The 14,019-nt window shown below is 51.9% G+C and overlaps 3 protein-coding genes across 4 annotated transcripts in view; 2 read left to right on the top strand and 1 right to left on the bottom strand.

Annotated features, from left to right (window-relative positions):
* Nucleotides 1–2,714, top strand: part of PLEKHG2 (pleckstrin homology and RhoGEF domain containing G2) — an 8,928-nt gene extending 6,214 nt beyond the window's left edge. Inside the window, exons 17-19 of the mRNA XM_007451780.1 lie at nt 1–28; nt 149–1,061; nt 1,144–2,714. The exon at nt 1–28 is cut by the window's left edge and continues 188 nt beyond it. Coding sequence (XP_007451842.1) covers nt 1–28; nt 149–1,061; nt 1,144–2,714 — 2,512 coding nt within the window. The remainder of the gene's footprint in view (nt 29–148; nt 1,062–1,143) is intronic.
* A 4,160-nt stretch (nt 2,715–6,874) lies between these two features.
* RPS16 (ribosomal protein S16) lies at nt 6,875–9,483 on the bottom strand. Of its 2 annotated transcripts, XM_007451782.1 has the most exons (5): nt 9,353–9,483; nt 9,114–9,215; nt 7,371–7,467; nt 7,222–7,269; nt 6,875–7,083 (listed from the first exon to the last, which is right to left on the bottom strand). In XM_007451782.1, exons 1-5 carry the CDS (start codon nt 9,398–9,400, stop codon nt 6,938–6,940), a joined length of 441 nt encoding a protein of 146 aa, XP_007451844.1. In that variant the 5' UTR covers nt 9,401–9,483; the 3' UTR covers nt 6,875–6,937. The 2 variants fall into 2 exon arrangements, with proteins under 2 accessions (XP_007451844.1, XP_007451843.1); XM_007451781.1 differs by having other exon boundaries at nt 7,015–7,083; nt 7,222–7,467; nt 9,353–9,400.
* Nucleotides 9,484–11,653: 2,170 nt separating this feature from the next.
* Nucleotides 11,654–13,521, top strand: LOC103069812 (uncharacterized). The gene is made up of 4 exons (XM_007451790.1): nt 11,654–11,782; nt 11,913–11,957; nt 12,925–13,203; nt 13,444–13,521. The coding sequence occupies exons 1-4, from the start codon at nt 11,672–11,674 to the stop codon at nt 13,519–13,521; spliced, it is 513 nt and encodes a 170-aa protein (XP_007451852.1). The 5' UTR covers nt 11,654–11,671.
* The last annotated feature ends 498 nt before the right edge of the window (nt 13,522–14,019 follow it).

Here is a 14,019-nt window from a genome sequence, read left to right on the forward strand (position 1 = left end):
GAACCAAAGAGGCCTCCGGGATCCAGGGGTGAGCCGGGCATCCCCTCACGGTGTCCTTGGGGCTCTGGGCTGGGGCAGGCACAGCCTGGGGGTCAGGGGGGCCAACCCACCCTGATACCTTGGGCTTCTTCCTCAGTGCTCACTGCAGCCACCCCCCCATGACATTCCCAAGTTCCCCGGAGATTCCCAGGTGCCAGGCGACAGTGACACCGTCGCATTCCAAGCCCTGCCCAGCCGGGACTCTTCAGAAGAGGAGGAGGAGGAAGAGCTGGATATGGATGAACGGGGCCCTTCCCCACTCCACGTCCTAGAGGGGCTTGAAAGTTCCAGTGCGGCTGAAATTCCTGACATTCCCAGCCTTTCCAAAAGTCCTGATGTACCCAACCTCCCTGAAATTCCCAGCCTTTCTGAAATTCCCCAAATGCCCCGCCTTCCCAGTCTCTCTGACATTTCCAGTGTTTTTGAAATGCCCTGCCTTCCAGCCATACCTAGTGTCCCCGACATTCCTAGTCTCTCCAACACTCCCACCCTCCCCTGTGACTCCTGGCTCCAGGGACCTCTGCAGGAGCCGGACGAGGCTCTAGCCACCAGGAGAGAGCTCTTCCCTGGAAGCAGTTCTGGAAAACTGGGAGAGCCCCCCTCAGAAAGCAGGGCGGGGCAAGAGGAGGGTGTTGGAGTATCATACCCAGCTTTCCAGCCCCGGGATGTCGCCCAAGGTCAGGAATTCCCAGATGAGCTGGAGTTCCGCCCTTGCTCAGAAATCCGGAGCGCCTGGCAGGCACTGGAGCAGGGGCAGCCGGCCCGGCCAGGTTTCCCAGAGCCGCTGCTGATCCTGGAAGATTCAGATCTAAGTGGAGGCAGCGGAAGCGGGAAGGCAGGAGCCCCAGCTTCGGAGAGGTCAGCGTCCCGAGTGCGAGAGTTGGCCCGGCTTTACAGTGAGCGGATCCAGCAGATGCAGCGGGCTGAGACCCGGGCATCAGCCAACGCCCCCCGCCGCCGGCCACGGGCTCTGGCCCAGCCACAGCTGTTGCCCTGCCTGCCCCATGAGCAGGCTGAGCCAGGTGAGGTCCAGGTATGTGGTTGGCAGACGCAACCCATGTGGGGGCATCCGTCCTAACTCTATCCACCTTGCTTTGCATACAGGGCCCCTGCCTGCCTTTGGACATGTGCTCGTATGTGAGCTGGCCTTCCCGCTGACCTGTGCCCAGGAATCTGTCCCCTTAAGCCCTGCTGCCCAGGTTCAAGCTGCCACAGCTGTGACTAAGCAGCGAGGCTGCCTGGACGGCCAGGGTCTAAATGTTTCAAGTTTGCCTGAGCAACACCATCTGGGCATCCATGTTCCAGCTGCTACCCCTCTGCCTGAGCAAGGAGGCCTCTGGAATATCCAGATTCCAGCCACCACACCTTTGCCCAAGCAGGAAGGCCCCCCCAACAGCCAGATGCCAGCTATTACAACTTTGCCGGATCAAGAAGGCCACCCGGAAATCCAAGTTCCAGCTGCCACTCCTTTGCCCGAGCATAGAGGCCACGTGGATATACCAGTTCCATCTACCACCTCTTTTCCTGAGCAAGGATGCCACGTGGACATCCAAGTTCCAATCACCCCAGCTTTGCCTAAGCGGGGAAGTTGCTCTGATGTCATGGTTTTAGCTGCCACTCCTATGCCCAAGCGAGAAGGCCACCTGGACAGCCAGAGCCCAACCAACACCCCGTTAACTAAGCAAGGAGATTCTAGGGATGTTCAGTTCCCAGCCACTGCCTGTGGCCAAGCCGTCGATCCTTTGCTTATACACAGAAGCAGCCTAGACCCTCAGATCCCAGCTGACACCCCACTGCCCTTGCAACACGACCTCCCCGACATTCAGGTTCCGGGTACCTCACCTTTGCCTGCACATGGAGGCCACCTAGACCATCAGACCCCAGCCAACACTCTGCCGTCCTTACCCCAGGACCTCCCACACTTTCAGGTTCCAGCTGCCACACCTTTCCCGCAGCCACAAGGCCTCACGGACACCCAGGTCCAAGCCCTCCCACCTTTGCCCCAGCAGGGAGGCCTCCCGGACATCCAGGGTCCAGCTGCTGCGCCTCTGCTTAAGGAGCAAAGCCTCACAGACCTCCAGGTTCAGAAACTGACACCTTTGTTGGAGCAGAAGAGCCTCACCAACGACCATGTTCCAGCTGCCCCACCTTTGCCTGAGCGAGGAGGCCCTCGGGACATTCAGGGCCTGTTACCCACCCGAGTCCAGACCACGGTGGTTTTGTCTAAACAAGGAGGCCACGCAGTCTCTCACGTTGCCAGGTCAGAGTCTTCAGACTTGAGCCCACCCCACAGTCCCCGACTCGCAACCCGGCAGCTCCTGGGCTCCAACGCAGCTGCCCTCTCAAGATACCTGGCAGCCTCATACATCAGCCAGAGCCTGGCGCGGCGGCAAGGGCCTGGAGGAGAGGCTCCCCCAGCCACCCGGGGCCCTTGGTCCTCCTCCGCCCCCACGTCACGGGCACCTTCACCGCCACCCCAGCCTCAACCCCCAGCGCCCCCAGCCAGGAGGCTCAGCTATGCCACCACGGTCAACATCCATGTCGGGGGTGGCGGGCGGCTACAGCCAGCCAAGGCCCAGGTCAGGTTGAACCACCCTGCTCTCTTGGCAACCCCCCAGGAGTCAGTGGGCCTTCGCAGAGCCCAGGGGGCCCCCGATGCCCCTTTCCACATGTGAGCCAGGATGTCGCGCTTCTTGAAAAGCAGAGACTTCAGCCAGATGCCACAGACCCTCAGATTCACCCGGAAGTCCAGACGCTGAACACAGGTCTAAAAATTGCCACAGCTTTCCAACACCCGGAGTCTTTGGCGAATGGGCCTTATTACTTAACCTGGATTAACCCAACAGGGATGGGGAAGGGGATGTCATTAATATTTTGTTAATATTATGAAATTATGTATCTTTCCCCATTCTGGGGGCTATGGGGGATGACAGAAGACAATGAATGGGAAGGTCTGATACAGCACAAATCATTCGTTCTGAAAATTTGGGGAATCTCAAACTCCTTTGAGAATTACTGAAGACTGGACCCATTACAGTTTGGTGTGTGATTTTAGAGGGTTTATGAACTGCTTGATGCCTATCCAGGAAGGCCAAGTTAAGTAGCTTTTTCCCAAGCAGATCCCTCAAAATTCATTCCCTTAGCAGTTTATGCAGTTGATGTGTCCCACCATCATCTATTCCTCTCATCTACTTAGCCAATTCTATCCACCCAGCTATCTCTCCGTCATCTCCCTCTGTCCATCCGTCATCCAATCCATCATCCCACCCATATGTCTTGCTTTATTCAACTTTCTCTACCCTATTCATCCATCATCCTGCCCCACCCCCCATCTAGCACCCGTTCCTCCGTCAATCCACTCATCTATCATCCCACCTGTCCATCTCCAACCAACTCTCTCCATTCATCCATTTGTGCCTCCATATTCCCATCGATGTCCATTCATTCATACATCTCATCACTCAACCATCTCCTAATCCATCAAGCCAACCGTCCATTTAACCATCTCTACCACCATCCATCCAACCATTTTAATCTCTTTACATCCATCCCTCCTTAATTGGATTCTTCTGGGTCTTGGTACTACAAAATTTCGGAGACAAGTTCCCTGCTAATGCCAAAATGGATCAGGTTTGGGGTTCTGGCAGAAGTGTCCCACATCTGCCTTATTTCTCTTGGCAACCACTCTCCACCCTCCTAAGTATTCCAGTTCTTGTACCCACCCATCGAATTCTTGTATCAGATCTCTTTTCCCCCTCTCTCTAGTTGGGGACCTCTACAGTGCCTCAACATGCCCCCACACCCCAAAGTAATTCAGGTCTTAGGGACAAAGCCTTTTATATTAAGATCGTTCTGTCCTCCCAGCAGTGGTATGCTCAGTGAGAAGCACAATTTAAGCAGTTTCTTTGGTCATATTAGCTGCTTTTATTGAACAGTTAACCTCTTGTGTTTTAGTGCATCATCTATTTAGTCTTCCCTGGAATTCTCTGAGACACCACAGCATCATGGCTGAGTTGAAGTCCCAGCTTTTCTAGTACTTGGTGTGTTAACTTCCTTCCGAGCCTGGGTTTCCTCATCTGCACAACGAGGACAGCAATATCTGCCTCGCAGGATCATTGTAAAGTTTCAGTGAGCATATCCTTACTTCCCAAATGTATTTAAGCCTGACTCACCGAGGCAGTGTTCAAATCAGATGCCCCAGGATCTAGTCCCAACCCATGAAATGAGAAGAACCTCCAAGGCAGGAGCCTAAGAATCTGGTTTTAACAATCAATTAACGGCAACAACAAAAAATGCTGTTATTGAGTACTAACTGCATACCACAGGCATTAGTCACTTTATTTGAACTTTGAGTCCTCACAACATCCCTAAAAGGCAAGTGAGGATGATTTTTACCCCCCACTTTAGAGATGAGGAAACTGAGGCACAGAGAGGATAACGGACTTGCCCAAACAAATGGGAAGGAGCAGAGCTGGGACTCATCCACACTGCCAGGCCCGTCAGCACTTTTACTTGAGTGTGTCAGGCGCTATTCTTGTCACTGGGGACAAAACAGGGAATAATTCCTTGCCCACAAGGGGCTTGCAGCCTGGTGCTCCAAAGGCCCTAGGTAATTGGTCATTAGCTGGGTAAACTGAATAAGTCCTGGCTCAATAAGCGTTAGCTGCTGGCTTCTATTCAGTTATTGAGTGGTTACCATGCCATACACCAGGGCCTAGGCTGAGTCGGCTTTTTGGCCTGGACCTGCTCCGCTGCAGCCTCCCGACAAAGGTCAGGACCGAGGCTGGCCCTCCCCTCTTCCGCCCCCGGCTGCACATTCCCAGCTGAAAGAAAGTTCCCAGCCTGGCCTGGGCTCCCAGCGGTGCCGGAATTCCTGGTATTTGAGGAGGCAGCAGGGAGGAAGGAGGCTGTCTACTCCAAGGCTTGGAGTGTGGAAGGAGAGGCAAGCCCCCTCAGCCACTCGATGCATCCCAGCTGTGCCTCTGGGAGGGGGCTAAGAGTCTCAGTAAGAGGGTCTCTGGTCCCCGTGGGAAAACCCTGGGCACTAGGCCTGCCTCCGGCCCTCCTACTCCCTGCCCCTGAATTCCATTCCTCCTGCCTGCCCGACTCCTACCTCTGCTTCATGACCCCAGCTCCAACGCCTCCTCAGGAATACCTTTCTTGCTGGTCTACTACAGCCTGCCTTTTGTAAACTGTCTTTAGAGCTGCAAGACAGGCTTGAAAAGGGAAAGGGCAGCTGTCCACTGCCTTCTTTGGGACACTGTTGCCCTCCTTGGGATGTTTAGGTTAATGCCAGCCAAACCCAGTTAAACCCGAGTTAACTCCAGCTCCAGTGCAAAACTTGGGGAGGTAGTTATTTAGCCACTAGGCTAACTTTCTCACCAGCTAACACGAAGACACCTGCCTGTCACCAACCTCACAGGGATGTTGTAAACACTTAGGCTGGCAACCAGTTGGAGCTCAATCAGCCCCACTCTCCATCTGTAAGAAGCACTTTATTTGTGTGTTTCCTCTGTACACCAGTGCTGTCCCACAGAATTTTCCTGTCAGTGACAATGTTCTCATCAGTGCAGCCCAGCTTGGTGGCCACATGTGGCTACGGTTTTGGTAGGGCAGACATACAAAAAGGGCAACTAGTCAGTAAATCCCAAGGTCCTTTCATAAAGAAAATTTGTGAAACTACTCCTTGATTAAGTGTGTAATGATGTTCTTGCCAGTACTCAGCAGGGGGAGTAGTGAGGAAGCCCACTTGGGGGCAGATCGCTTAAGTATCCAGGTTGGCTGCAAAGGCTGGTATGGAAGCCCAGATGCCCTCCCCACCCCACTGATGTTCACTAGCTTCCTTTAAAAATGGGGAAAGAAACCGAAGGCAACTGAATTCACAAACGGTGCTTCCCTATACATATACCAGGGCCACCCCACAGAGCTTTCTCCCGTGATGGAAATGCTCTATCACCTCTGCAGCCCAGTGGTAGCAACTGAGAGCCCACCTATGTCAGCTATTATCATCCCACGGCAGACACAACAGATGAACAAGTCCTCAGACCTATGTGTTCCCAGGCCCATAAGGACAGTCACCACACTGAGCATAACTGGGACCTGCTTTAAGGAGACCATGGGGGTATGGCAGACTTTCTCAGGAGTTGCTGTTGACATCCTGAAGGATGTGGCCAATCAGGGGGAAATCATGCACCCATCCACAATGGGGTGGTTACAGACCCCTGCCCCAATCTCAATCCTAGCTACACTACAGGTTGGCATTAAGGAAAATTCCTTTCCCAACACAGGCATGGATGGCTCTTAGTTGCTGACTTAAAGACTCCATCCAGGCAGTTTCTCCTCACTTTGTAGTAAAGATTATTGATCTTACACATTTCCCCTGCTCTTCTCTGACATGTCATTAAAACAACAGCAAAGAGACTTCCCTGGTGGCACAGTGGCCAACACTCCACATTCCCAAGGCAAGGGGCCTGGGTTTGATCCCTGGTCAGGGAACTAGATCCCACATGCCGCAACTAAGACCCGGCACAGCCACATAAATAAATAAATATTTTAAAATAAATTTAAAAATAAAACAACAGCAAAAAGATTGGGGAAAAAAATAAACTCACAAGGATACCCCACACAACCAATGACCTAGAACCACGCCCACCTCAGCTGTGCCAACACACTGGACTCTACTGGAGGTGCACAGAAACTGACACCAGGTCTGCTCCCACCAGCCTCTCCAACCCAACCCATCTCCTACCACAAGTGGTAGCCTCTAGAAAGGCTTCTGGGGCATCTCTTGCATTCCTTTTAGACAAAGACCACCACAGAAGACCACAGCATAGTCCTTGAAACCTTAAATCCCGTAACATTTTTATTATAAAGTTGAACCCTGATCTTTACGATGGGCTTATCGGTAGGATTTCTGGTAGCGAGCACGGGCACCAGGACCTCCAAACTTTTTGGATTCGCAGCGACGGGGATCTGCTACCAGCAGGGTCCGGTCATACTGGATGAGGATGTCTTTGATCTCCTTCTTGGAAGCCTCATCCACGTCTGGGGATTAAAGTAGGGGTGAAGATTTAGATATGCCAGGAAGTGTCCTCCTGCTCTTTGTGACTAAATGCAAGAGTGCCAGAGCTAGACCTTGACCTGCCCCCACCCACCTGATGGGAAGGACCCACCCTCACTCACATTTCTGGTAATAGGCCACCAAGGCTTTGGAGATGGACTGGCGGATTGCTGTGAGAAAGAAACACACACACACAAAAGGTACATCAGCTTTAGGAACGCCCAAGGGTAGGACCCACCTTCCACCCATGTGCCCAGTTCCTGGGACTCACCATAAATCTGAGCTACGTGACCACCACCCTTCACTCGGACACGGATGTCAACACCAGCAAATCGCTCCTTGCCCAGAAGCAGAACAGGTTCCAGTAGCTAGAGCAACAGGAAGCATGACAGGATTTTAGATCACAACCTGGGCAGCCAAGCCACCTCACTAAACATTCCTCCACAACTCTCTCCAAGTAGCTTTGGCCACCACTGGCCTCAAAGTATTAGTGGAAGAGGGTTGGGCTGTTACTCGAGGCACTCTGCCCAGCCTGCAGAGCAGGGGGGTTTCCAAGACAGAAGAGATTGCTGAAGGCAAGCTGAAACTTGAGGTGGGCTCCCTCCTCTGTGTTTCCCCCTGGACATCTGATTGCCTATCTTTAAGATTGATTCTTAGAATGCTGGCACTTTAGCCCAACACTAAGGAACACCTCTGCAGCCACCAAGGCTGCCCCAAACAGTGAAAAGCCACTCCTGAGCTATGTCACGTGCTTTCCCCACCTGAGCTCTGTGCCCTCCCTTTGAGCCTCACAGATTTCCAGAAAAATTACAACTGTGCTATAACCCTACTTTGTTTTACCTACTTCAGGCCTCAGCTCACAAGTCTCCCCCAACCCTGCTCTGACGCTTCCACCCAGGTTTGAGCCAGAAACCTTCTCTGGGCTTCTCTACGCCAGCTCTGACTACTTTGGAGCAGTGTCTGGTATTGGGGTCCAATGTGTCTCCCCCACTGGATTGGGAGCTCTGTGACGGCAGGCCCTGAAGCCATGAGGGTCACTGATTTGTCTCCAGCTCTCAAAACAGGCTGCACACACAAAGCCTTCGAGTAAACTGACAGTAAGAATAAGCCACAATACTCAATTACCTGCTATGCAAAGGAATCTCAGACACCACCTTATTAAGTTTTAACTAACCCTGCAACGGAGATGTTTTTCTTCACCTTTAAAAGCAATAGACTTAACAAATGCGTTCTCACATACACCAACCACCTCACAAGGAGAATCCAATTTACCCTCACAACAGTCCTCCAAGGTAGAAATTATTCCTATTTTACACAAAAGGTAAGTTACTGCCTCAAATCACACAGCTAGAAACGGCAGAAATCAAACTCGGATCTCTTTCCATTCTGAGCCAAAGAAACTGAGACCTTCCAATAAAACTTTATTCAGGGGAAAAAAAAAAGAAAGAAACTGAGGCTCAGACAGGGAGAGGAACTCCTTTCACAGCCAAGCAGAACAGACTCAAATTCTTGTTCTTATAATGCTTATTAAGTATGTACAATATTCAAACCCTACTTTAATCACAATGTTTAGAAGAACAAAACATTGATTCCTGTTGTCTGAGAGTGTATACTACCCTAAAAATCAAAACATAAAGATATAAACAACCTTATGTCCCCCATTAACTTATTGCAAGAAATCAGACCACATAAACTTGGGCAATCCCCATGCCATCCGGTCCACAAAACTGAGTGAGCCTCCAAATAACCCAGTTAAGCACCTGCTTAATCTTCAACATCCACATTTTCACTCTCAATTCAAGCTTTTGTAACATCGCTTGAACCCCCAACACCCGACTCCATTCATCGACAAATATCCCATTTTTCTGTCCCCTACTCAGCTTCTAAACGTCCCATTGTTGACACCAGACCCTTCAGCTTCCAAGATCGACGAACTCCAGGAACCCACTTACTCCAACATCTCCATCTCCAGAACCCTCCACTCAACCCAGACAACCATGCTTAATTCCGGCACCTTGTACTGCAGCGTGCGAGGTTCGATCATCTCCAGGGGTCGCCCGTTCACCTTGATGAGGCCGTTACCTCGTTTGCAGTGCGCCACGGCCGTGGCCGTCTTCTGCGGAAAACGAAGAGAAAACAACGGAGCCACGTGAGCTCCGGGCCCCGGCTCCCAAGTCGACCCCAGACCCCTGCCCACAAGCCTCTCCCCGACCCAGGCCTCCCCTCGCCCCTACCATCGGGAGCCCGGCTTACCTTGCGTCCGAAGACCTGCACCGACTGCAGAGGGCCCTTGGACGGCATGGCTGCGAGCGTTCAGAGGAGCTCCTCACCGTGCGGCGCCGCAACCGGAAAAGGAAAATCCGGGCCCAACCTGGCTGCTTTTCAGGGTCTGCGCAGGCGCGTTCTGCTCACCTTCGCGACAGGAGGGAGCTTTACGGCTAGTGGGCGGGGCTTTGGATTGGCGGCGGGAAGGTGGGTCCAGAGAGCGGAGGGGGCGGGCCCCGGGAGCAGAAGGGGCGGGGCTTGAAGGGTGTCGGGGGCTGACAGAGAAGGGCGCGGACAAGACGTAATTCACATCCTTGGTCTTCCTTGATCACCGCCAGTTCTCATTTGCATTTAGGCTCTTTAATAACCTCCCTCCGCTCCCATACGCAACTAATTATCACCCTTTTCGAAGGAGGTTTGTGTTACTGCTTCATCATCGGCAATCTTCTTCCCCTCTAGAGTTCCCTTCCGAGAAACCTGGCAGGATTCAGACTCCCCCTACGTCCTAGAACCCACCTCCTCAGAGAGTCCCCCCAGAATCCTTTTCCTCTTAGAGGCCCCTACCCCAGAGTCTGGCTTTCACCAGAAATTCCTTTCTTTTAGAGTCTCCTCCTGCCAGAATTTTTCTCTAAGAGGTCTTCTCCCAAAACCCCCTCCTCAGAATCCTCACACTAGACTCCTTCTTTCCCTGAATCTCCCTCCACTCAGGACCCTTTCCACCCGCCATAATTCTCCCCAGAATCTTTCTCTCCTCAGACCCACGAACCCTAGAATCCCCCTTCTTCAGAAGCTCCTTCTCCCCCAATCCGCTTTTCCCGCAACTGTCCCCCAAAATCATCACTTTCAGAGACCCCGCCCTCAAAATCTACCTTTCCCAAGAATTTGTTTTCCTTCAGAGCCTCCTCTCCCCAGCAATTGTCTCCCCTGAAATTTGCCTTCCCACTAGAATCCCCCACTCCTTGGAGACCCTCCAAAATTCTACTCTTCAGTCTCTATCTGAGAACCGTCTTTCTCCGGACCCCCCCAAATCACCCTCCTCTCTAGGCCCCTCCCACACAGAAGTCTCTATCCCAGGGGTCCCCAACCCTCAGGATCTAACGCCGGGTGATCTGAGGTGGAGCTGATGTAATAATAATAGAAATAAAATTAACAATAAATGTAATGCACTTGAATCATCCCGAAACCATCCTCACCCCCACCCCCGGTCCTTGGAAAAATTGTCTTCCACGAAAATGGTCCCTGGTGCCAAAAAGGTTGGGGACCACTGCTCTATCCCCAGTCCCCCCAGCCCATCTGAGGAACCTCAGGATTGGGTAGCTCCCTGGCTCCCCACCACTCAGGATGCTCCCTTCCTAGCCCAGAGCTCCCTCTCAGGGCTGCAGGGAGCCCACCGTTGCCTCAGTTTCTCTGGCAGCACTGGGTCTGGAGTCCAAAGTGCAAAGGGGTGTGGTGGCTCACCTGTTCCTGGAGGGTCCAAGACAGGGTGGAGATTGATGGGCAGGTCAGGGGCCGGAGGGAGGATCCTGCAGCTCAGAATCCAGCTCCTAAAGGGTAAGAGAGGGAGAGGAGCCAGGCCCCGGGGAGAGAGGAAGGGAAGACCCAGAGGCTGACTTGGAGGGACCCACGGACAGATACACAGCACAAGAGAGAGACAGGCACACATGGAGGAGAAGGCAAAGACGGGACCAACAGAGGAGAGGAAAAAGAAGAGAGACATCAGGTCAGTCAAAGAGAGCCAGGAGACACAAGTGACAGAGATCCAGAGGCAGAGAGGCCAACCCTCAGAGAAAGAACACCGGCAGGTACAGGCAGGCACGAAGATTCCAAGACACTTTCAACAGAAATAGAAGTAGAAAGCAGAGCAGAGACTCCCAAATATGCACCTGCAGACACAGATAAAGCCTAACGCTGGTGTTTTCCAGTGAGAAGACAGGCCACAGAATGCACACACTTTCACACACTGGCCTTATGGGCCTGTTGGCGGGGGGCAGGGGAAGCTTCCAAACTCTCCAGTCTCTCCACAGTGATCCTCGTAGCCTTGCTAAGTCTGGTATCTTGGGTCGGGGGAAAGAAGGGGGTCTGGGAGTCCCCTGACCTAGGTCCTCCCTACTCTAGGGTCACCATCTCCTCCAGCCTCTTGGAGTACATTTCCTGGGTATCTGTGAATTGAGTAAAACTGGAAGGGAGGGAAAGGGGGCAATTCCCCTCACCTATTCCAGTTTTCCAACTTGCTCCCACTCTCTGTACCTCTTGTTTCCAGGACCCCAGGCCGGAACCAGAGAAAGTCTGGCGGTGGGCAGGGTGCCCATGTGGCCTCTCTGGACCATCCTCCTGCTGGTACTGCCCTTGGGAGGCCTAGGACCACCCTTCTGCCCAAGGGAGACTTTCTACTTCCTCATTGCCATCATGAAGTTGCTGGTGAGGAGGGAGGGAAGAGCCAGCAGACAGGGGCAGGCTAGTTAGGAAGTGGGTGGGGGGCATGTTTGAGGAAAGGTCAGTCTCTCCCCCCACCCAAAATCTGATTTTACTCCCTACCTCACCATTGTAGGGAAGCAAAAATGATGGCACTCTTTACACCGCAGATGATCTTTTGGTGGGTATCTCATTAGCTCCTTACTGAAGTTGAAAGTTTAGGGAGAACCCACTAGGCTCAGAACATGCACATGTTAAGGCCAGGAGACAGGCAGGCTGGTATTCTGGCTGTCCAGCTCCTGACCCACCCCAGCCTTGACAAATATATATGGCTGCGTTGTGTCTTCATTGCTGCGCACAGGCTTTCTCTAGTTGCAGGGAGCTGGGGCTACTCTTCGTTGCAGAGCGCGGGCTTCTCATTGCGGTGGCTTCTCTTGATGTAGAGCACTGGCTCTAGGCCTGTAGGCTTTAGTGGCTGTGGCACTTGGGCTCAGTAGTTGTGGCGCATGGGCTTAGTTGCTCCATGGCATGTGGGATCTTCCCAGACCAGGGCTCAAACCCGTGTCCCCTTCATTGGCAGGCGGATTCTTAACCACTGCACCACCAGAGACATCCAACAAATATATTTTATTCACTGCTGTCTCCAACACCTACTACAGTGACTGGCACATAATCACAACAAAGGATGATGGTGATGATTACAGCTATTCTCATATAGTGCTTACCCTGTGCCAGGTACTCGTCAGTATATTAGCTTAATTATTCTTCACACTGACCCTATGAGGTAAACAAGGCCATCATGTATGGATGTGAAGGTGTACACTGCACAAGAATCCCACATCTACATGGACAGTATTCTCATCCTGGATATATTTGTCAATTTCCAGCAGACAGCAGTAAAGTATCTTGTTCTAACAAAATCAGCACTTAGAAGTACTTTTAGGAAGGAGTGTCTTTTTCTAACTTACACAGGTGCACTTCCAGTGAAGGTAGCAGGTAGGGATTATTCAGAGCTCCACTTTACAGATCAGGAAACTGAGGCTCAGAGAGGTGAAGGGGCTTGTCCCAGGCCACAAGTCAGAAATTGTGGGGGTGAGGACTTGGGATCAGCCCTTGCCCAGAGACACCAGATCATTCTGTCCCCACAGGTGTGTCCTGCTGAGGCTCTAGGCTGCTTCTGGCTGGAGCTGTCTGTGATTGGGTTTGAGGAGGGCCCATCCATGGAGACTGCTGTGTTCCGGCTACAGCACCTATTGGATGCCCTCGGGTCCTGGCTGTGGGTGACTGGCTGGGGCCCTTGTCCACCCTGTGGAGGATACCCTCAGAGACCTGTCCATCTTTTTCTGGCCAAACTCTTGGAGTTATTACAGGGAGTTTGTGCTCAGCATCTGCCCTCAGCACAAACCTGGGAGGATACAGACTCCCTGGTACTCCCGGAGAGGCCGCGTGGAGAGAGGGAGAGGAGATTCGGTCTTCAGCCCCAGTTCCCAAACCCCAACCCTTCTCCTTCTAGGCCAGAGGACCTCACCTGGAGCCCCAGAAGCCAGGGGAAGAGGAGAGAAGGTAAAAAATAAGGTGAGATTTGAAGCCTGAAGTCTCTGACCTACTGGGGCAGAGGGTTGGATAAATTGCCCACACCTGTCCCCGTTGTTCTCTCTCTCTTTCAGATACTCCCTCCGCTCTCCTCTTCCAGGAAGGGACCGAGAATTGCACACCTGTCCTCCAAACTCATCCCCATCCCTTGAGGACAGGAAGAGTCTTGTAGCTCACATTCCTGGCTGCAAATAGTCACCACCTGAAAAACTTTTAAGTGATGCTGATGGCCAGGTCCCAGCCCAGAGAATTTGACAATTGGTCTCTGGTGAATATTGAACATCTATATATGTATTTTTTGAGTTTTTGAATTTTATTTATTTTTTTATACAGCAGGTTCTTATTAGTTATCTATTTTATACATATTAGTGTATATATGTCAATCCCAATCCCACCGCTCCCACCACCCCCTGCCGCTTTCCCCCTTGGTGTCCATACGTTTGTTCTCTACATCTGTGTCTCTATTTCTGCCCTGCAAACCAGTTCACCTGTACGATTTTTCTAGGTTCTACATATATGCGTTAATATACGATATTTGCTGAACATTTATATTTTTAAAATCAACTTTGAGACATAATTTACATACATTTTTAAAAATATAAATTTATTTATTCATTTATTTAGTTTTGGCTGCGTTGGGTCTTTGTTGC

The sequence above is a fragment of the Lipotes vexillifer genome, unplaced genomic scaffold, assembly GCF_000442215.2.
Source record: "Lipotes vexillifer unplaced genomic scaffold, Lipotes_vexillifer_v1.1 scaffold3427, whole genome shotgun sequence".
Taxonomy (NCBI): Eukaryota; Metazoa; Chordata; class Mammalia; order Artiodactyla; family Lipotidae; genus Lipotes; species Lipotes vexillifer.